The 23,876-nt window shown below is 52.5% G+C and overlaps 1 protein-coding gene across 2 annotated transcripts in view; it reads right to left on the reverse strand.

Annotated features, from left to right (window-relative positions):
• The window catches only part of CNTN4 (contactin 4), a 375,259-nt gene that overhangs the window by 38,649 nt on the left and 312,734 nt on the right, over window positions 1-23,876 (reverse strand). For both annotated transcript variants that reach the window (XM_081159480.1, XM_081159479.1), the window contains exon 12: window positions 19,215-19,365. In XM_081159480.1, the coding sequence (XP_081015606.1) occupies window positions 19,215-19,365 (151 nt within the window). The remainder of the gene's footprint in view (window positions 1-19,214; window positions 19,366-23,876) is intronic.

Genomic DNA, 23,876 nt, shown 5'->3' on the forward strand with positions numbered 1-23,876 from the left:
CCACTCACAGACCTGCTAACACCTCTAGGCCCGCGAGAGCCAGGAGCAGCTGGGGTGCCGGCGGATCTAGACGCTGGCGGGGAGCCCTGTCCCCTAACTCCCAGAGCCGGCCCGGCGTCCCCACGGGGAGCTGTCTCCCGCGCCACCCGCGGTGCTGAGATGGGCGGGCAGTCAGGACACCCTCCCCGTCGGCAGGGCCGGGCCTGGGCACAGGCCCACCGCCCAAACCAGGAGCCATGTGAGGTCACTCTCTCCCTTCTGAACTGCTGGATTTGGGGTAGTCACCTTGGCTGGCACGGAGAGAAAGCAGGCCTTCGGGAAGCCAAGCGGGGACAGACAGAGGGACAGAGACACACAGACAGAGGGGGGGGGGGGGGAGGCGGCGGAGGCCCTGCGGCGTCTCTGAGCCCTGCTTCCATCCACGCTGCGGTCAGCGCCTCCCCGAGGCCCCGAACGGGAACCGTCACGTGAGATCAGAAACCGGGTTTTAAGCCGGTACAACGGGCGAGTCGGGTCTTAAAGTGCTGAGCTTGCCCAGGAGAGGCGGCGAGCCTGGAGGGCCGGGGTGGGCTCTGCACGCGCTCCTGCAAGCTGTCTGCAGAGCTTGCTGCGGGAAGACCGAAAAACTCAGTTACGGGGGACGACCCGGGGTTTCGGAGAATGGGGGCCCGGCCGGCCCTTCTTCGCGCTGGGCCGTGAAGGCGCCCGGCTTCTCCCCGCCGGAGAACGCTCCTGCGCAGCGGCGCTCCGCTCCACCCTGCTGCGCGGGGGGCTGAGCGAGGGGTCAGCGGGCAGCTAGCGCGTCGCCGGGTGCGGGGCTGGAGCCACGCAGGAGCTTTGGAAACAGCTCAGCGCCGACACGCAGACACTCGTTCCTTTTAACTTGGGGTCTCGCATCGGCTTAGAGAGGTTTACAACGAACGCTTCCGCGTTCACTCCCCCCGTGAGGTCGCCCCCGGGCCCCACCCCGGGAGAGTTTTATTTTCCTGTCTGTTCCTTGACGAGGTTTTGAAGTTTCCACTCATCTCAGTTTCCCCGTTTCAGACACTGGGCGGCCCGCAGCCGCGAGCCTGATGCTGAACTTCGGCTCCTGATGCTCGTGAACAGTGATTGAGGGAGATAAAAAGAACTGGAAATGTAAATTGGCTCCTGCTCCGAGCAGGTGAGCCCTGACCTACCTGAAGGCTCTTTCTCAATCACTGACGGTTCTCCCCACACGAGGAGAGGTCGTCTAATTCACAACACGGTAAATCACCTACTGCGGCGAGACGCGCAGCCCCCCGTCGCTGGAGACGTCAGGTCCGCGGAGGACAGGGGTGTGCCTGGAATTATGGGACAGGCTGAACCTCTTTCTTCGTCAGAGGCCCTGGCTGCTGACACGGAGGAGCTGGCCTTGTCAGTCCCATAAATCACAGCCAGTGCGGGGGAACCGGACCTTTAAAAATGCTGATGATCTTCTCTCTCGGGGGCCTGGGTGACAGGTGACAGAAACCGCCAACTGCGCAATATCCCGTCACCCTGCAGGAGGGTTACCCCCAAATGGGACCTGGGGTTCTCTGAGCAAGTTCCGCACGGAAGCCCCGGGCGACGGGGACAGAGTCCCCATCTGTCAGAGTCCTAGGGGACGCTTCCCTTTAACAAACAGCTCAGAAAACCCGCAAAGGGGGTTGATGGGTTAACCACTGCCTTTCAACGAGCAAACAAGGGACGCAGCAAGCTGCTCAGTTAGATTTCAGGTCTTCTTGGATATTGCTGACCAGGGAAAACACAACTCAGTTGAAACTGTGTGTGAGTTTTAAGCATTTCTATCAGGCTCAGGAAAGGACTGCTGAAGTCAGCGCTAGCTGCCCCCGCCCCGGGGGCCTGCACGTGCTCTGTCCCTTCAGAAGCGGCCGTGACGGCGAAGTCTGAGCTCTGGGAGGAAGTCTGAGCTGTCAAGTTCATCGACCGAACCGGGGCCTTTCCCGGACGGCGGCCGAGTTCCTCGCCCCCCAGCTGTCCCCGTGGCGACAGGTCCTCGGAGGGATCCTTCTGTTTGCGGCGGCCCCGTGACACTGCTTCCCGAGGCTGGCGCAGCTCGTAGGTGTTAGAAACACCTCCCAAAGTACCCAGTGACTGGCTCCAATACCGTCTCACTTCTGAGGGGGGAGGGAGTAAAGCACGTTGTTATCAGCCTCCAAGAAGCCTGGCGAGCGGTTTTCTTGGAGGCGAGATGTGTACATGGCCACAGGTCCTGGACTCCGCTCCGCCGCCGACAAACCATTTTGGGAACTGTTCTCGAGATTAGTGCGGAAAACCGGGGAGACAGCCTCAGCCCGTCTGTTCCAGCCGACGCCGTCTGAGCGCCAGAGGCGGGGCCCTAAATTCCAACTAGACGGTGAATGAGGGGAAATTCTAAGTTTTCTCAGCCTCGGTTTCCCCACCAATAAGCGAGGCCTCGGGTCACCCTAGGGAGTTAAACAATTTAAGGTGCCAACAGGTGCTCTGAAAGCTGCAAAGGGCGGCACCTGCCCAAGGCTGTCTGTATTGTTATTAGCCAGGGTTTTCTGCTTCTTTCTCCAAGTCTGGTCCCTGGACCGGCAGCTCTGAGATGCCCGGAGGCTGCTAAGAAATGCAGAAGCTCGGGCCCCACCTCAGACCTTCCGAATCAAAATTTTTATCTGAAGAACATCCCTAGATATCTGTATGCTCCTCAAACTCGGAGAAACACCTGACCACTTATTAGTGGACCTGGACTCTCGACTCGAGTCTCCCAATTCTTACAGGATAATGAATGAAGGGTCGATACAATTACTAAGCCACTTCAGTGGGAAAGAAAGATAATTTGGAGTCTGATTTATTCACATCACTAACTGATGGCCCTGGAAAACTGCTAGACCCCTGTCTCATTTTCTTGGCAGCAGCCAAATTTCCCCAGCAAGACCGCCGATCACTTGGGTGAGGGCAGGGACGGCCTGCCGACCGCTTCTCCAGGTGGCACAACGTCGAGGGCCAAGCTCACCCGTCCTGCCTGCGTCAGGGGCCGACCGGGAGGTAGAGCTCATGTTGGGCCGGACGGGACTGAATTCCCAGCTGATCTCCATCGACTGGAACGTCAGACTGACGGTCGCCGTGAGTGACACTTGATGGGGACAAACAGAACTGTCTACGAAGGTTCCAAGACGTTAGTCGTGCAGACGTGGCATCCTTCCCTCCGCTAAACAATCCTGCGATGCGAACCTCGGCGTGTTGCCCGGGCCGGCGTGGCTCAGTGGCTAGGACTTGGGCCCACAGACCGAAGGCTCGCAGGTTCGGTTCCCAGCCCCGGTCAGGGTGTCAGCGGGAGGCAACCAGTTGATGTGTCTCTCACATGGACGCTTCTCTCTCTTCCCCTCCCTCCCTCCCATTCTCTCTAAAAACCAACGGAAGAAATAACCTCAGGTGGGAGCTAACAGAAAAGAACCTCCTGTCCGTGGGGCGATGCACGGGAAATACAGCGGGGAGCCAAGCTGGTGAGGCCTCTGCCCGCGTGGAGCTTAAACTCTTTGTGGGGAGACCGCGTATTACAGGGACGGCCACGCTCTCTCGCTAACTCGGCGGGTGCTTCCCGAGCGTGGGCGGGGGGCCCGCCGCCTCCTGGGCGTCAGGTATGAGGCGCTAAGTGAGACAGACACTGTCACTGCTCCCCGGAGCTCGCGTTTCGGTGGAACAGAGACAGCGAGCACTAAGTGAACGCGTGAACGGGACAACTTAGCAGAGCGCCGTGCGCGGAGAACGGGACGCAGACGCCAGCGCGGCGCGCTTGTTTCAGGAACAGGAAACAGGCTCGTGGGGGAGGCGGGTGCAGCGTCAGGGGTGAGCCTGGTCGCTAAGGCCGGGGCTGGCTCATGTCGTAAGAAATTTACATTTTATTTCTAGATCGATGTGAAGCCAAATAACCACAGGCACAAACGCGAAATTACACGGTACCGGCTGCTACGTACCCAGTACTGTGAGAGCTCGTAACGAAGGAGACCGAGCCTGAGTGAGTGATGGTGCCCGAGACCTGCGACATTACTGGAGACGCGGCATCCAGAACGAGGGAGGGGACGGCCACCTCTACTGTGCTGACGAGACGGCAGCTGGACCAGGCACCACTCCCTGTTCAACATCCTTTGAGGATGAAATCCCGGCTGAGAAGGGGCCCTGGCGCTGGACGCCGCCCGGGTGGAAGACGGACGGGCCTCCGCGGTTCCTGGCATGGAAACGAGAGGCTGGCGCTCAACACTGGCCTTTGCTGTGGTTCTCGGCTTTTCCTTTCTTTGAGGACATCTTTCCCCACTGGGTTCCACCCGGTGGGGCCGCAGGCAGGGCCGTCTCGTCCCCTGTGACGCGGGACCTCGGTGCTACAGGGGTCTACACACCCTTCCCCCTAGAGCCGCAGGACGAAGGACCTGAACAGGCCGGAGTTCAGAGCCTCAGCGGCAGCGCCTGGGCCAATGCTCCCGTGAGAAAGGCTTCCACACTTCCCGTGCCCCCGAGAGCCACGTGGGCCCACGCAGCTTCCAGCCCGCGTCTTCCGTGGATTTTCGAACTCCCTCCTGTCCTTCCAGTACATTCCCGTTTGCTTCCGTTAGCAAGAGTTATTTCTGTTCACTGCCACCGAAGAATGCCGACGCGTTCAGCCTGGCGAACAAAGGGCTTGGGGGACCGTGGGGACAGGAGACCGTTCCAGAACAGAAAGCTTGGATTTCTCCTGGGCCACACCAGGGGTCTGGCTTAAAACTCAACGGTAAAAACTCTGTTTATGGATAAACATTTTAGTAAATACAAATTCTGTAAGGGGTGGGTATTTTATCTCCAGCAGGGATTCGATGACATTTTATATAGTGGGCACTGAAGCAAATAAAAATATTTTTATTTTTATGTAAGGTATGCGCTCAAGGGCTGTCCCTGTTATATTAAAGGTATTTCTATAGTTGCTGAAAGATGACTGCGTAAGACGCTGTCCACTGTATTATTCGAGGATGTGCATCGGTTAGCTATGGCTGCGTAACAAACAGCCCCCAAGCTCAGTGGCTTGAACAACAAGCATTTCTATGGTTTACACACTAAGTGCTGGCTGGGGCGACAGGTGCGGCTGGGCCATGTGTCTCTCCCTTAGCCAGCAGGCTTCCCTTGTCTTGTTTGCATGGTAGTGACAGGTTTTGAGAAGCAGCCAGGGAAAGCTCCAATGTGCAAGCACTTGTACAGCAGTCCCTTGCCTAAATTTTGCTAACATTCCACTGGCCAAAGCAAGTCACGTGTCCAAGCTCAGGGTCAAGGTGGGGTGGCTGGCGCTGGCAAAGGGCATGGATCTAGGCAAGTTAAAAATTGGGGGCGTTAATACAATCAATCCGCTATTGGGTTTAAGTAATAAAGTTAATTGATGATTTAGTATCAGAAGAAAGTCATCTTTTTTCAAGAATATTTTTCAGATAATGAACTTGACTAGCTCACTGGTTTCCCTTTTGCCTTGAGGTACTAGGAAGCTCAAAATATTAATATTTATTCAGTCAAATCATTATTAACGCATGCTTCCCCCTCTCCTACATGGTCTAAATGTTCTGTTTTAACAGTCTTATTGTACATAACTTGTATTCTAAGCTGCCTCAAGTATTTTTTTATTTCTTTGGAGAGAGACAGATGAACAAAAAATACTTATATTTACTTAAGGTTAAGAGGGAACAGCTCTGTGTTTTAAAGGAGCATTTGCCCTTATCACCTGTGACATGCTCTTGGTTTTACCGTGAACCAAAGTGACGGGTGCCCACCTCCACCAGATGTTTAAGGAATTATTTCAAACCAATTTCCACTAGGGGTGCAGCCTTTCACGATCTCCACAGGTTCAAAAAGAGAAACATCTTATAATTCAGAACCCACACCTCAGAAGGTGACAGATGTAAAGAAAATTCAGCTGAAAAATGAAATTTTTCATTTCATTTTGGGATATTTTCTTCTAAAGACATCATGAGACACATTTTCAAAGGCCTTTGAAGGCAGAGCCACGGTGTCGGGCGACTGGGTCCGGGACGTATCACCCCAGCCTTGGCCGTGGAATATGAAATAGTCACTTTAAAAGTTCCATTGACGTTGTACCGAAGTTAAATAGAACCAGAAAGTTATTTAAGCTGGTTTTAACATTTCCCTGTCTATTTCCTCTCAACTGACAGCAAACTCTCCAAGCTGGTGAGACAAAGAATTAATAGCTGTGAAGTGCCTTTGGAGGAATTTGCCTCTGGAAGAAGCCAGAGGATTTGTACGAATCCCAAATTATTTCTGATGAGTGGAAGATTTCTTTTTGATGAATCAGTCACTCGGAAGTAAATAGTATGGGTCTGAAAATAAAGGGTCGATTCTTCAATTACACGTGGGATGGATGCGCCAGGCATCCAATCTAACGGGGAGGAAATGAGTTGTATTAAAATAATAACTAGATTGTGGATACCGATTCGAAAGCCAAGGGAGAGCCCCTCCATGCTCTCCACACAGAATGTGCAGAGGTGTAAATGTGATTAGGGCTACTAGACAAAGTCACAACCGGTCTGAAGGACTCACGAACACCTCGTGTGGACATGAGGGCTTTCTGGTCCCATCGCACTGAAATAGGATTAGATACTTATACTTTTAAAGAGCTTTTCCCAGGAACTCTATTGATATCATGGACATAACTGAAAATGCACTGCCTTCTGAAAAATGGCTCTGAAAATATCACCCAACTCTTTGTTTTTAATATACTTCCCCCTAGAAGCTAATTTTCTTGACCTAGAAGGACTTGAAAGGATTAGATTCTTTTCTTGATGTCGAGATATGGCTCTAGTTTCCCGTAATGATATTTATGAAATGGCACAAAGGAGCCATTTACAGCTAACCCGAAGCGATTATGGGTTTTACTCAGTGTGGTCTGGAAAAAGGCTCTGGCATCAACGCCGAGCTTTGATTTCAATGCCCGCCTGCGTGGCTCTCAGGTTCCTCTTGGCCTGTAGGTATGCGGATGCCCAAATGACAGCTGACCCTCCTGTCCCCTAGGGGGCACAATTTTTGTAAAACATTGTTGGGCAAAAGAACTAGTCAATGAGGTGCCTTTTCACATCTATGTCAGTTGCTCTGGAGTTATGTAGGATTCTAGACGCTCACATAATGGGGTCTCCGTCTCGCTTTAGCTTCTCAAGTGTGTGCCTGGGACGCACAGGAGAGCTCTCCACACCCTCTCCAAACGCTCTGCATCCATCACGGGAGGTGCCTCTCGGGTGCCGTCTGCTAGGAAGCCTTCCCGGACTCTCTCAGCCTGAATTATATTCTATCTCCCTCCCTCCCTCCCTCCCTCCCTCCCTCCCTCCCCCCCCTCCCTCCCTCCCTCCTATTAGAGAGAGAGGAAGGGGGAGGGAGAGAGAGAAACATCCATGTGAGAGCAAACATCGACTGGCTGCCTCCTGCATGCCGCCTACCGGGGATTGAGCCTACAACCCAGGCATGTGCCCTGACCGGGAATCAAACCTGCAACCTTTTGGTGAACAGGATGACACCCAACCAACTGAGCCACACCGGCAAGGGCGTGCCTCCCCTGAATTCTTGCTGTCCTCGACTCCGCTGCTTCTCGGGGGGGTCCTTGCTTTCCACATTGTACTCCAATGCTCACATTTCACATGCTTCTTGAGACAGACTCCACTCCTATCTTGTTTTTATCACTCACAGTTGCACTGGGGGGAGCCACAAGTGACATCATTGAAAAGATGCAGATTGTTTATAGCAAAGTTTAACAGGAACATATTGAGAAGGTAGGAGGGGAGGTGCCAGGTTGGCCGCTGGGAGAATTCACTGGTGAATTTCCGTGGTCCAACGCCCCGGCGACCACTGACCCTGTGGCCGTCTCCAGGGGTTTCCCTTCCAGACGGTCACAGAGTGGGAATCGGACGGCGTGGGACTCTTCCAGGCTGGCTCCTCTCAGGAACATGCCTTTGGGTTTCCTCCATGTCTTTTCGTGGACTGACAGCTGACTTCTTTTTAATGATGAGAAATATTCCATCGTCTGGATGGACCACAGTTTGCTTACTCATTCGCCTCCTGAGGGCATCTTGGTTGCTTCCAAGTTTGGGGCAATTATGAACAAAGCTGCTATAAACATCCACAGTCAGGCTCTTGTGTGGACGTAGGTTTTTGGCTCTTTTGGGTGAGTACCAAGGAGTACGGTTTCTTTACTGTCTGGTAAGAGGGTGTTCAGTTTTGTACGAAGCCACTGAACTGTGCGTCAAAGCGGCTGCACCGTCTCATTCCCGCCCGCACGGAAGGTGAGTTCCTCCCGCCCCCGTACTCACAGCAGCTGGCTGCGGGCTCCAGGTTTCGGCCGTTCTAACAGGAGTGAAGGGATACGTCCTTGTTTTAATCTGCGCGTCTCTGGTGACATGAGATGTGGGGCATCACTTCAAGTGCTTATTTGCCATCTGGGCATCTTCTCGGGTGAGTTGTATGTTAAGGTCTTTGGCCCCTTTTTAAAGTGTGTTGTTTTCTTATTGAGTTTTAAGAGCTCTTTGTATATTGTGGATAATGGTCCTGTATCAGAGGAATCTTTACAAATATTTTCTCCCAGTCGTCTTTTTATTTTCTTGACAGCGCTATTTGCCAAGAGGATGTTTTAGTGCCAGGAGTTTGCTGGTTTTTTTTGTCAGTTCTTTTGGATTTTCTACATAGATGATCATGTCATCTTCAAACAAAGATGGTTTTATTTCTTCCTTCTCGATCCGTATACATTTTGCTCCCCTTTCATGTCCTATTGCATTAGCCAGGACCTTTAGTACAATACTGAAAAAATCATCATGAGAAGGGAGATATTTGCCTGGGTCCTGATCATAGTAAGAAAGCTTCTAGTTTCCTACCGTTAGGTGTGATGTTAGTTGAAGGTTTTGGGTAGATATTCCGTACCAAGCTGAGGAAGGTCCCATCCGTTCCTAGTTGACGCAGAGTTTTTATCATGAAGGGGTGTTGGATTTTGCCAAGTGCTTTTCCTGCATCTACGGACGTATCATGTGATTTTTCACATAATGTGATGGGTTACATTAATTGATTTTCAAATGCTGAGCCAGCCTTGCAGCCCTGGGGTAAAACCCACCTGGCTGTGGTGTATAGTTCTCTCCACACTTTTTTTGCATTGGATTTGATAATATTCTTTGAGGATTTTTGCATCTAGGTTCATGAGAGAAATTGATCTGTAGTTTCCTTTCTTGTAATGACTTTGTGTGGGTTCAGTAGTAGGGTAATTCTGGCCTCATAGAATGAGTTAGGAAGTATCCCCTCTGTTTCTGTCTTCTAAAGGAGATTACAGACAATTGCTATATTTTCTTTCTAAAATGTTTGGTAGAATTCACCAGTGAACACATTTGTGTAATATGATTTGTATTTTTCAAGGTTATTAGTTATCGATTCAATTTCTTTAATAGACACAGGCCTATTCGGATTGTCTCTTTCCTCTTGTGTGAGTTTTGGCACGTACCGTCTTCAAGGAATGAGCTCATTTCATTTAGTTTATAAAATCTGTGGGCGCAGAGCTCTTGGTAGTTTTCTTGGATTATCCTTTTAATGTCCACGGGACTGGTAGTGATAGCTCCTCTTTCACTTCTGATTGTAGTAATTTGTGTTTTCTTTTTTCCTTAGTTATCCTGTTTGAGGCCTTGATTTCAATTCTTTTGAGGCTGTACCTGCACATGAAATTGCTGGATCACATGGTAATTCTGTCTTTAATTTCTTGAGATGCCTCCATTCTGCTTGCCACGGTGGCTGCAAGATTTTACCTTCCCGCCAGTGGTGTTGGAGGATTCAATCTCTCCACACTCTCTTCCATTTCTGACCCTTGCTTCTTGGATATACAGTTGTGCGCAGCATCCACCATCCCCATATCTACTAATAGCCACTTGAAAACCACTGCTCATCCAGTCACCACATTGACTTTGTTAGGCTTCACTAGTCCTCGGAGTGGGACATGGGGCCTGGGCTTTGACTAATAGAGAATTTAATTTCTTCTGGCCAGTGATTAGTTAGGGAATGATCACATCACCTAATCTAACTCAACGACCCACAAGGCAACCTTCTCTGGGATTTTCTGGAAAATAATCCTCCCTCTTTCTTTCTGTAGCTGACTACCTGAAGATTTAAGGTCCAAAGCTGCTGTGGGCATATTTTGGCCGTGAGAACACAGTCAATGTGGTGGAAAAAGAGCTGAGCTTGTGTCTATCTTGTCACTTGCTGTGAGAAGACTGACTCATGCAAATACCATTTATCCCACAGCTCTCGGAGTCAAGCAAATAAATAGGATTTCTGTGCATTTTATCCCTGGTCCCAGGGAATATATTATTTTTACAGCTGATTTAAAAAAAATCTAATATTGACCCTTATGTGTGACTTTTAACGTTCAACTCTCAGATCCTGGGGAGCACCTGGCTGTCTCCTCTGCCTACTATTTGCAATGGTCCACTGAACTCTGGAATGTTTTATGAGACTTCTTCATGGCAGATTTTCCTTGTTGATCGGTTCTGCTTTCGCCAATATTAAAACGAAGCTGCGTGGCTGCAGAACCTACCTGCTGTGAGCTGGCACGTGTCCCCTCCAAACCTCCCAGGTGGTGGCGGAGGGAGAGGGACTACAGTTAGCATTAGTTTATAACCTACTTAATTCTGACAGTAGGTATTCCTAGAGTGAGAAAACATGATGAGAGGAGAAGATCCAAGACTTTTAAATCTAAACAAAATAGTCCAGACTCAGAGGCCCAAAATTCATTGGGCACAGAGGAGGGAACAGAGGCCTCTGTGGTTTGTCGTGATGACTCCCGAGCCCTGGGCTGCGGGGCCGTGAGGCGGCTATGCCGCAGGCTGGAATGCAAGAAGCTGCAGGTCTTTGCTGTGCGTCCCAGGCATGGAAGGTTCTCACTCCAACACAGCATGGCCCCCCTTCCCGCCCCCATGAAAAGAGGGGGGAGAGGCCGGGCGCCACTGGCCCCTATTGATTTGGATGACACCTGTTCTCAGAGCCACCTGGGGGGATTCGCTGTAGAATGAATGAAATCCAAAGGTCAGAGGAAAAAACTGGGTACATATAATTGCAGTTTCCTCACGGCACCATATGTGAGGACAAGGCATTTGACACAGTGACAATTTAATATGTGGAAAGGGGGAGAAAGACCAGACCTGCTGTCCATCGGGAGTAACGGTCCCCGGCAAGTTCCCACTGGGCGGGGCGGGGGGCAGGGCTCATAAACCCACAGGGAGAAGGCGAAGGGCTTGTTCATTCGGGGAACTTCCTGTTTCTCGAGAAGACTCGGTGACACTGAGCCAGGGCATCGGGGACGCTGGGGGTGCGCAGGCAATCGAGACCCGTTTCTGAATGAAGACTCGCTCTTCCCCAGGCCAGGTCTGCAAAGCTGCAGTGATCTCCCGTGACATCCAAGCACATCTCCATTTTGCAAAGGACCGTGCATGTTAGAAAAGGGAATGTGGAATGAGGGCCTCAGGAATCCTCCCCTCCATGATAGAAACTAAAATCCCAGCCATTAGCTCAATGTGGAGTCGCTTATTGTCAGATAATTGGCTCTATAATTTTTATCTAGGGTCTCAGCATAGGACTTGGCAGTGGGGTTGCTGCTAAACAGTACAGAATGGATGAGTTGATGAACTGATCACTGAGTCCCTCCCAGCGGTTTGGAGAATGTGTCATCCAGTCAATAGTCCCGACAAACCTGGACGGCGCTTCCTCTCTTCCAGCCGAGGGGAAGGGGAAGGCGGCTTATGGACTGAAGTGGAAATGCTTTCTGTCTGGGATGGATTTCAAAGACCTGGGCAGATGCTGAATATACGATTCCAGAGGTCTGAGGAGAATCTGGCTGGAGACACGCACTGGGACTTCCCAGCATTTCGACAGTTTGTAAGGCTACCGGCCAGCTGAAGGCAAGTCACCTCCGAAGAGGGGCAGACAGAGGAGCCCAATCCCTGGCCCCTGGGTCGGTTCAGAGGCTGTAGAGAGGAGGGTCCAAGAGACACACCCGAGAAGGCGTGGTCAGGGGTAGAAGGAAGACCAGGGTCTTGGGTGAGTAAAGCGAGAGTCATAACGGAGGCCGAACAGAAGAATGAATCCTGGTCAACAGATCTGACAATTCGAAGGTCACCGACCTTCACAAGAGTGGTGTCAGGGCAACGTAGGGTGAGGCTCCCGGTCAGGGCCGTCTGGTCGATGGCGGCACCTGTCAAAGAAATGGGGCCACGGCGGGGACCCAGCAAGGGCAGGGTGGGGCGGTGAGAGCAGAGCTGAGGTCACGAGGGATGGTGAAATGATGGCGTTTACGTTGTGAAGTCGAATCACCTAAGGGTGGGCTCCTACTCCCCCGCCTGGCAGCGAGTAAGTCAGTCCCCTCGAGTGCACACTGAGCAGGAGAATCACCAGCTGGAATGTTCTGGAGAGAGTTGGACGCGGTACAAGTGAAACGCCTGCCACCTGCGGGCACTCGGTACACGCTCGCTGTCCCTGCCTCCTGCTGGGAAGATGCCCCCTAGGCTGCTGGGAAATTCCCACGGCTCCTGCTGAGAGTCTCGCGAGGAGCCCCGCGGCGGGGTGAGGTCCACGTGAACTGCGTTGGGTTCAACGGCATTTCACGTGAAGATACTGGGTTGTTTACAACGAATACATATTTGTACTGAATGCAAGTAAACCTGGGGTAAAAGGAAGGCAAAGTCCGGAGCCTCAGTTTGGTTTTGCCACCAAATGCGTTTGCTACAAAACTGCCCCCAAAAAGCCGATGGATTTGCAAGACAAAGAAAGCCTCTTGTTTCAGAGCTTTTGGTTTTCATCGATAGAGGCGGGATCGCAGGCCTGCGCGGGCAGGGCAGGGGCTTCCCGGGTGCCTGGCCAGCGACGGAGAGCAAAGGTTCCCGCTTTCCTTTCTCCGTCGCCTGCCCCTTCCCTCCGGGCATCGCGCCCACGCAGGAGGCCGCAGTGAGCGGGAGTCGCCCGCCCGGCGTCCCTGTGCTCTCTGCTCCACTTTGCTCGTGAGGTGCAGGCTCCCCGCCCGGGCCGTGTGCAGGCTGCAGATGACAGAGCCTGGCAGGTCTGACGTAACGGGCGGCTGGGGCATCACCGCCAGCCCCGCCCCACGGAGGCCAGCCTCCCCGTTTCCAGGGCAGAGCCTCCCTGGGAAGCGGCCCACAAGCGCCACACACACACAGTAACTGTTTCATTAGGGTAACAGACGTTACCGTTGCCGGTTAATTGGACTCGTTCACACGGCCTGGACCGGTTCAAACCAGCTCAAACGCCCGCTTGCCTCGTGGGAGGTTTGGTTTTGTTTCCCCCACAATTAAACTGAATCAACAACGCGCCAGGTGGGCATAGTTTACGAGACGCAGCTCTAACAGCACCGGAGTCTAACACGAGCAACAATGTTCGGGTAGAATAATGTCCTAGTTTAAAAGGCAGGTTTGATTTTCTGTCTCATGTATCAGGTACGAAGTCAGGCGGCCGGGCGCCCAGGAGGACCGGCGGAGAGAACCTTCACGGGGGCCTGGGGGGAGCCCGGGATTGTTAATGCAAGAGGCTCCGGGGGTCGCGTCTGTGCTCAGGTTTTAAAATAGTCCGGAAAGAGGGACGACTGACGAGCTGTCCCGCATGTCAGGACGATGGGGACGCGGACCAAAAGGGGACACACCGGCGGATCGGCAGGGTCTCCAGGCGAGAGGGGTGGCGGAGGCTCTATTGTTTCGCCGTAGCGGGGAAATGCGAGGGCCCCGGGCTGGGTGTCGGGGACGGTTCCGGCCAGACTTCCCGGCGAGCCCGAGGGATCGCAGGCCTTCCTGTCCCCAGACGCTCACCGGAGCCGCGAGGGATGGGGACAGAGCAGGGCTGGAGCCACGGCTGCCAGGGCCTGGCGGAAAGACGAGCGGACGGGGGCAGTGAGCTCTCGGGACACTTCCTCGTACCGGATGGGACGCATTCGTGATGAGCCTGAGACGACTCTCTACGTTTTCTCGAAATGTGTGGCCTTTTGGGCCAAGCTTCCTCTTTTTTTTTTTTTTAATCTTCACCCAAGGATATTTTTTCCATTGATTTATTTTTTATTTTTTTTTAGAGAGAGTGAAAGGGGGGGGCGGGAGAAAAAGAGATGGGGGGAGACAGAGAGAGGGAGAAACATCGATGTGAGAGAGACACGCGGATTGGCTGCCTCCTGCATGAGCCCCGACAGCGACTGGGGCTTGAACCTGCAACCCAGGTACGTGCCCTCGACAGGGAATCGAACCCTGGACCCTCTGGTGCACAGGCCGACGCTCTAACCACTGAGCCACGCCGGCCAGGGTTCACTTTAATTTTTGACGGAGAACTAGGTACAGCAACGTGTTACATTTATTTTAACTCTAGACAAAGAAAAGCAGTAACTCAGGAGTCATGGTGAAGGGCGACCGGCCGTCGTGGCGTCTTAATGGGGGGCACACGGGACGCGTGGGGAGCCGGCGATTTCGTGCCCTCACTCAAAAGACAGCGGTTTCTGGGCTCCGGCTGGTGACTGCCCACAGAAACGCGGCCGACTCTCGTAGAGGTCACCTGCGCCTCGGGACCTTAAACCTCACTCTTTTATCTGTGGTTCCAGGACAGACGATCCGGGTCATGGGGAGAGGCCCTGGTCTGTATCCGCAGAGCAGGACGAGCTGCCTCTATTTCCACGACTGGCCCCGACTCCATCTGGAGCAGGGATGCTTGACGCTGGGATGCTGGGATGTTGTTTTGCCTCGGAGGTAGGGTTTCCATTATTATGGAGATGAACTGTCTCTAATTATTGCAATAACACGATTGCTCCCCAGGGTGGATTCCTAACAGCAGAGCCATAGAGTTTGCGGCGACTGTGAGAGACCCTGAGGGCAGGTTGCTCGTTAGGGGCGCTGTGTGGACGGCGCCTCTGGGAGAGATCGGAGCCTGGCCTGCAGCAGTGAACTCTCCTGTCCTGGCAGGGGGCAGGGACTCGCTGGGACTCCAGGACAAATACCTGACATCAGACAGCCACGGCCTCGGGCCAGGTTTCACACCTTCAATTCACCCTGGACGGGAGCATCCCTGTGCTGGGACTTCCCGCCATGTATACATGAAAGTCAACTCTCCCCAAGGCCCCTGGGAAGAGGCAAACAGCAGCCACGATCTAATCTAATTTCACTGTGGAAACAGACCCCAGGGCCTCTGGATGAGACACATGAATGTTATTCCTATTTGGCTCAAACATTCTCATAAAATGTTAGACTTGATCTGGTTACACTGTGGGGATCAGGCCTAGACACACATTTCAGCCCGGGAAGAGATGCCGTTAAAACCCTCCTGTGCACCTGCCCGGGTGTGGGCCTCTCTCATCATTGATGTTTCCCCCCCCCTTTCTCATCCTTCCTCTCTTTGAGATCAATAAAAAAATATATTTACCCCCCCCCAAAAAAAACCCTTTGTGTGTCTTCAAAACTGGTCCCCAGTGGCCTGGAGTGCTCCGCTCGAGGCTCCCAGATCCAGGGCCTTCTCAGAGCTATTTTGTGGGACCTTGGGGCTCCTTCCTGAGCCTTCCTGCTCCTGGCACACCTGGGATGAACCCATTGGTCGTGGTGTATGGTTTTCTCCACACTTTTTTGGATTCCATTTGCTACTATTTTATTGAGGGTTTTTGCATCTAGGTTCATTTAGATCCTGGTTTAATATAGGTAAGGCCTGTGTGAACATGGTTTCCCCTTCTAAAGGCTTGAAAAACTGAACATAAAAATATTCTTTAAAATAGTTCACATGTTAAGATTAAGCCAGTATTTCTGAATCTATAGACACCAAGATAAATGTAATATCCCCATATGATATAATAAGATAAAGACTTTTAAACTATGTTAATGTTGTTTCTTACATTTTTGTCCTGGATTCATTTGAAAGCAGTTGGTGAGTTAAAATTGAAATTAAGTATCAGTTAAGAAGTAGCCTTTGGCAAAATCTTTCAAAATATAGACTCTAGGGGTCATAAAGTATTATTTCACCAAAACTTTGTTGATACCAGTATTTTGCATTTAAGGGATTAACAATTTTTTTATTCAAATATTAAAGATTTGCCTTTTGATTCTTACAATTTCACATTTCAAAGAGAATTGAGGAAGACAGGTCAGTAAACTAGAAACTATAACTAGCACTGGGCGCGGTCAAAGAATCTCGTCTCTTGTGTTGGCCTAACAATTTCAGTTTTCTCCTAAAATAGGAATCGTGATTTTTTCAGGCGTGAGTACTGTGTCCGACGGCTTCTGCCCACCTGTCTGCTTCACTAGGTGTCTCCATTTTCAGAGGGGAAAAAAGAGGAAAGTGGCAGAATTTCTTCTTTGCTACTGAGGAAATAACAGTAAAATCTTTCCCACTTTTCATCCTTTTCAGAAATTACGAGATGTGTGCTTGAGCTTGCCTTTCTCAGAAGTTAAAAACCAGGGGCCCATGGAGTGTACCTGGTCCATGGATGTGTGGTCCACACTGTACTAACATGAACATAAAGAAATTCATTGTTGACATTTAAAAATTAAGATAGTTCAAATAACAGTGCAGGCTTCTAGTTGCTCTTAAAAAACGAGAGGACAGGAACCCCATTGTGCCCCGTTCTGTGGCATCTGCCAGCCTCCGGACGCACACGACCAGAATCTGTGGAGCCGCTCGGCCCATTCTGAATGGCGGGAGGGGACGGGCGGAGCCGGGGAACACAGCCCTCGGGGAGCAGGAAGGGTTAACACTGGTTGTTGGGTTGCGCCTGGTGGAGCTGAAGGAACAGCAGACAAACAGCAGGACTTGAGTCACGACGGGCACCTTCCCGGGCAGAAATGTATCTTTAGTGCCAAAGAAATGATGGGGCGCTATCCGAACCCTATTAATCAAATCAAGTAGAACGAGCGACAAGCTAGGAGAGACGGCGGAGAGGGACACGCCTTGAGGTAGGTCAAGTGGTAGAACAATCGATGAGATCCACTGGTCAAACAGATTTCCCCCGATCGATACACCATTTCCCAAAGGTCAGTTAATCAGCTTGCAAGGATGTGAAGCGGTGAGCAGTCAATGCCGGTCCACGTGAGCTCGTGGCAACACTGTCTCTCCCCGCTGGCTGAACTGGGCACAACCCCGGACTTGTTCGGACCAATGAAACGGGGGACGCGCGGGGCTCGTGTTCCACTCCTCGGCCAAGGCGTTAGCGGCCACGGCTGTGCAGCACCCACTCCCTGCAATTCCCACGTTCCCGAGCCGGCTGCCCCCCCGCCCCCGTCCCGGCTTCAGAGGGCAGCAGGGCGCCAGCAGACCCCGGGGGGCACACGGCGAAGGAGAAAGGTCATTATGGCTTTAGGTCCCTGCGGGGTGTTCATTACGGGCGCCAAGCGTGGCCTCTGCGGGACGGACCCGCCCTGTTACTCTAACTCAGTCCTTCACGGTCCTTGTCACGTCTGTCTGTTACCCACGTTACGTTAGAGATGCTTTGCCTTTCTATCAGTTTAATTAAAGCTTTTACAATATAGTGTTATTCTAAGCACTACATAATTACTTTTCAATTACGCGTTTTTCTCTTCTTGAGTTTTTAAAAAAAATTAAAAAAAAAAGTCTTTACGGATTTCAGAGAGAAGAAGGGAGAGGGAGACAGAGAAACATCCCCACTGGGGATCGAGCCCGCACCCTGGGCATGTGCCCCGACCGGGAATCGAACCCCAATCTCCTGGATCCCAGGCCGATGTCACCAGCTGAGCCACGCTGATTCCCTCTCTGCCTTCTTTTTCCTCTGCCCCCCTTTAATATGCATCAAAATACACACGTAAGCATTAAAAGTAATCTGACATCATGTTTTTGGAAACACTAAAGTAAAATAGGAAGGAAACCTAACGGCGAAGGCTGCAAACTAAGAAACTGCTCTCCAGTTTCATCTGGGCTCCAGTTTTTTTTTTAATCTTCACCTGAGGATGTGTTTTCATTTGTTTTTAGAGAGAGGGAGGGAGGGGGGAGAGAGAGAAACGTCAGTGTGAGGGAAACACCGATCGGCTGCCTCCCGCACGTGGCCCTGGCTGGGGTCGGGCCGCAGCTTAGGTATGAGCCCTGACCGGGGATCAAACCCACAGCCTTTTGGTGCCCAGGACGATGCTCCATCCGGCTGGGCCACCGCCGGGGCTGGCTGGGCCCGCCTCTGAAGGCCGTGCCAATCTTTAGTGGTCTACGCTGTCTCCTCGACACAGCAGAGGCCAGGATGGGCTGTATATTATGAATTTAACATGTGTGAGAATTCACCATCTATCAGTAAACCACATCAGGTCTGTGTGCAAAATCATTAATCAGGACGTCGCCAGGGCAGCGATCTAATTAGCATATGCCAATCCAGAGGCGTCCAGGTGTAAAGGGTAGAGGCAGACAGGTGTTCCTGGGCCTCCCGGTCGCATCCTTGGGCACTTGACCTTTAGCATCAGTTAACATCATTGTGGGCACAGCTGGTCAATGTTATCTTAGGGGCAACCCAGACTCTTGTGTAATCGCCATTTCCCAACAGACTGAGTAGATTTCAGCAAGCGGTGGGGATAGTTTATAGGAAAAATATCGAAGGGAATGTCTTAGAGACGCCCGCCACTGGGGTGCCATCTGACCTAAAGCCTCCAACAACCCATGTCCACGTTTATGTTGCACAAACAGCATGCATTCTAAACATAGTTCAAGTTCAATAAACACACAGGTAAAGAGTCTAGATAGCAGTAAAAGAGGGTTTCAAAAAGAAGTGATTAAAATAATCTAAACCATGTTATTCGCAGAATATGTTTCAGAATTAGAGATATTTAGCCTCAAAATTGCAGAGACCAACAAGAGACATAACAGCCGTTGCCAAATATTTGCGGGGGTGTCATAGCAAAGAAGATCTGCCTTCATTTGTTCATGCAAAAGGGAAGCAGGATGGGGAAAGGTGGGGAAATCCACAAGGAAACCACCTTAGGCTGAAACCAAGCGAGACGAACTGGGCTGCTGGCCTCTGGGCAGCGGGCTCCGGCTCTCGCTCCGCGGGGAGGGGGGTTCGGGGGACGCTGGACATCGAGGGTTATAAACCGCCCTCTTGCGAGGCGGCCGTTCCCTGACGACCAGTATAAATACCAGACAGTGCACTCCCCCTTCTGGAACCACGTGTAACAGGGCAATGCATTATTGTTCCGGGTTAATCAAACAGTAAACACATTTCAAGGTACCTCTCATTTGCTCTTATCGCGTCCCTGCCTCTCTTCCAGGTGTAGACAGGCCTCGGGGAAGCCTTGGGTCTGCACTCGATGACGGCCGCACCTCCTACTTTCACCAGCGTCACCCTTTTCACGAGGGCTCTTGAAAAGTCTGGGCCCACGGCTGGAAGGGAAGATGGCAGATGATTAATTGTCAGGGGAGAAAACCACCCTACGGCTCCAGGCTTCAGCTGCCTTCTTTTCTTCATTCTCACCCAGGGGTATTTTTCCGCTGCTTTTCAGAGAGAGTGGGAGGGAGAGAGAGGAGCGTCGCTTGGAGCGTCCAGCACGTGCCCCAACCGGCGACCAGGGCCGGGGACCGAGCCTGCAACCGAGATACCTGCCCTTGGCCAGAATCGAACCCGGACCCTTCAGGCCGCGGGCCGGCGCTCTAACCACTGAGCCACACCAGCCAGGGCCCGCCTTCTTCCTGTCGTGTCCCTATTGTTGCCACGGGCGTCCAAGGGAGAGGCTGCGTTTTTTCTAAAGCTGAGGGGGCAGCACCGTCAGTCCTGGTGGGTTTACTGACATTTGAGGTGGGGTTTATATGTGGGACAATGCACAGCTGTAAGCCCGCAGCTTGAAAAGCCGGGATGATCCACCATGAGGATGGAGACAGAGAACCTTCCATCTCCCTACTGAGTAAACACAAGTGGGTCGGGTCGGAGAGCCAGCGAGGCCTGAACGACCGCCGGGGGCAAGACCGACAAGCGGAAGCTGCCCTACTTGGGGAAAACCTCGGAGAAGGCAGGCTCCTGGGGAGAGAACGACGCGGGAAAAGCGAGGCGGCCGGAAAAGGGCGCGATCGGAGAGATGGGCCCGCGCCCCGGGCAGCCACCGCTGAGTCTGCAGGCTGAGCGGGGCCGAGGACGGCCCTGTGCCCGCGTCCCTCAGCCACAGGCGCCGGAGTCAGAGCCGACCCCGTGGCGTGACACGCGCAACGTGGAGCGAAAACAAGAAAATCCGTGAGGCGCTGGGCCGGCTGTGTGGGGTGGCGACCCCCGCCACGTGGCCCGGCTCTCGGCATGCGTCTCCCTCAGGGGAGCCCAGCCGGGAGCGGGCATCGGGCATCGGGCATCGGGCTGCCGCCAGCCTCCACCTAGGGCCCGGGCTTTGCTCAGCGGATGGAGCTGGGAGTGGGCATTGGGCATCAGGCCTCCGCCTAGGGCCCGGGCTTTGCTCAGCGGCCACGCGGGCCGAGCCGGGAGTGGGCATCGGGCATCAGGCCTCCGCCAGCCTCCGCCCAGAGCCCGGGCTTTGCTCAGCGGGCCGAGCCGGGAGTGGGCATTGGGCATCGGGCCTCCACCAGCCTCCGCCCAGAGCCCGGGCTTTGCTCGGCGGCCACGCGGCTGCCTGACGCTCGCTCGGCTCCCGCAGGAGGAGCTGTGACGCGCTCGCAGGAAACTCCGCCCCAGGCTCACCACTTGTGGTCTAAAACGTCACTCACGTTGACACCGGGTCTACAGTTGTGCAAAAATAATATTAAAGAATTATTTCTTTTCTAAAACAAAAGATACGTATCTGTGTCCTCATGAACGGGATATAAAAGATGCTTCTCTGAAAAATCTCATTTCCGCTGAGTTAACTGAATTAGCAAGTTTCTAGTTTCTGTCGTGAGCAGGGATTCATCTCTTAGCTTAGTTCGAGCCTATTTCACTTATTTTTATTTTCTGTGAAACCTCATCAAGGATATTTTTTTCCATTGATTTTTTAGAGAGAGTGAGGGGAGAGAGAGAGAGGGAGAGAAACATCGATGTGAGAGAGACACATCGACTGGCTGCCTCCCGCATGAGCCCCGACCAGGGCCTGGGGATCGAACCCACAACCCAGGTGCATGCCCTTGACGGGGAATCAAACCCACGACCCTCTGGTGCACGGTTGACGCTCTAACCACGGAGCCTGCTGGCCAGGGCAATTCTTCCCTGTTTCTAACCCCTGACGCCTACAGCTCAACCCGATGGAACTGAAGACTTCAGACCATACAGAGCATGGGATCTAAGTGCTGACACCAACGACCTACGGGACGGGGGGTGAGCGTGTGCACGTGGGGGGAATGGGCCTCAGTTTCCCACGAGTTCCCAAACCATACGCTAAGAGTGAATTTAAACAATAAACAAGCCCCAGTGGAAGACAGTTACATCTTTATCAAGTGCTTCTGTGTGAAAAGGTCTTCAGTAATCTCCTAGAAGGAAACGGTGGGGCGCAGGTTCCTGTTCGATGGGGATGCAGCGCACACGGCGCACACGATTTTACCGCGTGAAGGAGAAGTTAAATAAATGAACCAGCAGGCCGGGGGCACCTCGCTCAGGCTGAGTCCCTGGACCCGTGAGGGGAGCCCCTTACTCAGAGGGCGAATCTAGAACAAGTGCGGTTAATAAGTAGGGAGCAAACGCAGATGTTCCTGCTGTAATGAGATAAACGCATTCCCAGTGTGATCTATGGTCACATAATAAAAAAATGACAGGGTTCTGAAAAAGATGGGGTCAGGACAGACCTCCTCGATGTTTATGTACCAAGAACACTAACAAAATCAATGACCATCCCGGTAAATACAAGGTGTCCCCCCAAAATGTACACACACTTGTCCAGTGTACATTTTTGGGGGACACCCTATATATTAGCATGATTTGAAAGACCAGTTAAACTCTGAATAAATACAGGACTTGGGTGTGTGCGTGTGTGCATGTGTGCGCATGCATGCGTGTCCGCACCTGTGCATGCATGTGTGCACGTGCACGTGTGTGCATGCATGCGTGCATTCGTGCCTGTGCATGTGTGCATGCATGCGTGCGTTCGTGCCTGTGCGTGCATGTGTGCATGTGCATGTGTGTCCGCACCTGTGCGTGCATGTGTGCGTGCATGTGTGCGCATGCATGCATGCGTTCGTGCCTGTGCGTGCGTGTGTGCGTCCATGTGTGCGCATGCATGCATGCGTTCGTGCCTGTGCGTGCATGTGTGCGTCCATGTGTGCGCATGCATGCATGCGTTCGTGCCTGTGCGTGCGTGTGTGCGCATGGAGACAGCCTGATGGAAGAGGGACGAGGGAAGAGGAGGGGTTCTGAGTTTGCTAAACAGGAAGCGCAAACTGCGGAGAAACCAGGAGAACCCCCCCAAGCCCGGCCGCGCTGAGCCAGGAGCGGGGTGTGGGGTGAGCGGGCCCGCGCTCGGCGTTTCCACCGAGGCCAGCCGAGTGGAGGTTAGTGGGCCCTGTGGTTCCTTCCACCAGGGGAGCAGGTGAGAAGCGCCAGCGCCGATGCTACACGCACGCCCCCCCCCCCCCATACGGGTCCCAGGTGAGCTCACTTGCAGTCAGAGCGCTCTTGTGGCGGAGCAGACTCATTCTCACGTCAGGCAAACTCCTGGGCTGACACATAATGTAAAAAAGCAAATTAAGTCTCCAGAAGTTTTTTTAAAAGGGTATTTTGTGAAATAGAGTCACAGATCTGTTTCATATAAAACTCCCTTCTTAAAACTTCAGCTTTCCACACACATCTATTTTCATCACTGCAGGCCGACAGTTTTCATCCGATCCAGAGGGATTCTGCAGTTGATTCTGAAATGAGTTCACATAAATCAAACTGCACCACACAGGGGTGTGTGTGTCAGAAACTATCTATTGCTTTTATGGGATGTGAAATAGCATCGTATCAGCCGCAGAGAACAGAAAACACGGGGTCCTGTTTCAGAGGCATCTGTCCTGTCCTGTCTGCGTGCCTGTCGCCTGTTGGATGTCCTGGAGGAAAGACTGGCCTGGAATATCTTGTACTAATAAAAGTGGAATTATAAAGTCCAATCTTTTCTCTGTTTCCTTAGTTTGCATCATTTACTTCTAGTGCCACCTCAGCCTGCAAATCTACCAGGCCAACTGTCAGATCAGTTCTGGACAGATGACCAGGAAAGGTTTCCAACATTCTGCTGTTCTGGGGCCATCTGTGTGCACCTGAGCGGCCCTGGCTCTCATGGGACCACACTTTGTCCTGCCTGGACCCCGTATTTGTTCTGATCCCCAGACACTGGCCCGAGAGGCCTGAAGGAAAAGGAAAGGAGGCCCCTTGTTCTGTGTGACGTTCACAGAAAACGAGGCTTCAAAGTTATTGGTAAGGTTGCCAGGAGGACACTGTCAGGGCCCAACTCTGCTGGCACTTAAAAAACGAGTGCGCCTTGAAGGTGAAACTTCCGCAAGCTCCGAAGAGCTCAGAAACGTTCAAGCCAATGGTCAGGTCACCCCGGGGAGTGGAGGGCAGCTCAGCCACCGGGACGTCCTCTCTGCCTGAACCCGACACACGGAGAACAGCAGGTATTTCCTGCGTGATCGCCTGGAGGGCGCTGTTCTCCCCGAGTCGGACGAGTGGTGCCTCAGGACCTCCACGCCCCAACTTTTTATTATCTCTCAAGGATTTTTTTTTTTTTAAAGGAACCAGAGTGGCTATATGTTTTTTTAAAAATATGTCTTATTGACTTTTATAGAGAGAGGAAGGGAAACATCGATGGGCTGCCTCCTGCATGTCCTTAGTGGGGATGGAGCACAACCTGGGCATCTACCCTGACCGGGAATGGAACGGGGACCTCCTGGTTCCTGCATAGACGCTCAACTGCTGAGCCACGCCGGCCGGGCCGTTTACCCAGGATCTTAGC

This window comes from Miniopterus schreibersii (assembly GCF_964146895.1).
Source record: "Miniopterus schreibersii genome assembly, chromosome: 15".
Classification (NCBI taxonomy): Eukaryota; Metazoa; Chordata; class Mammalia; order Chiroptera; family Miniopteridae; genus Miniopterus; species Miniopterus schreibersii.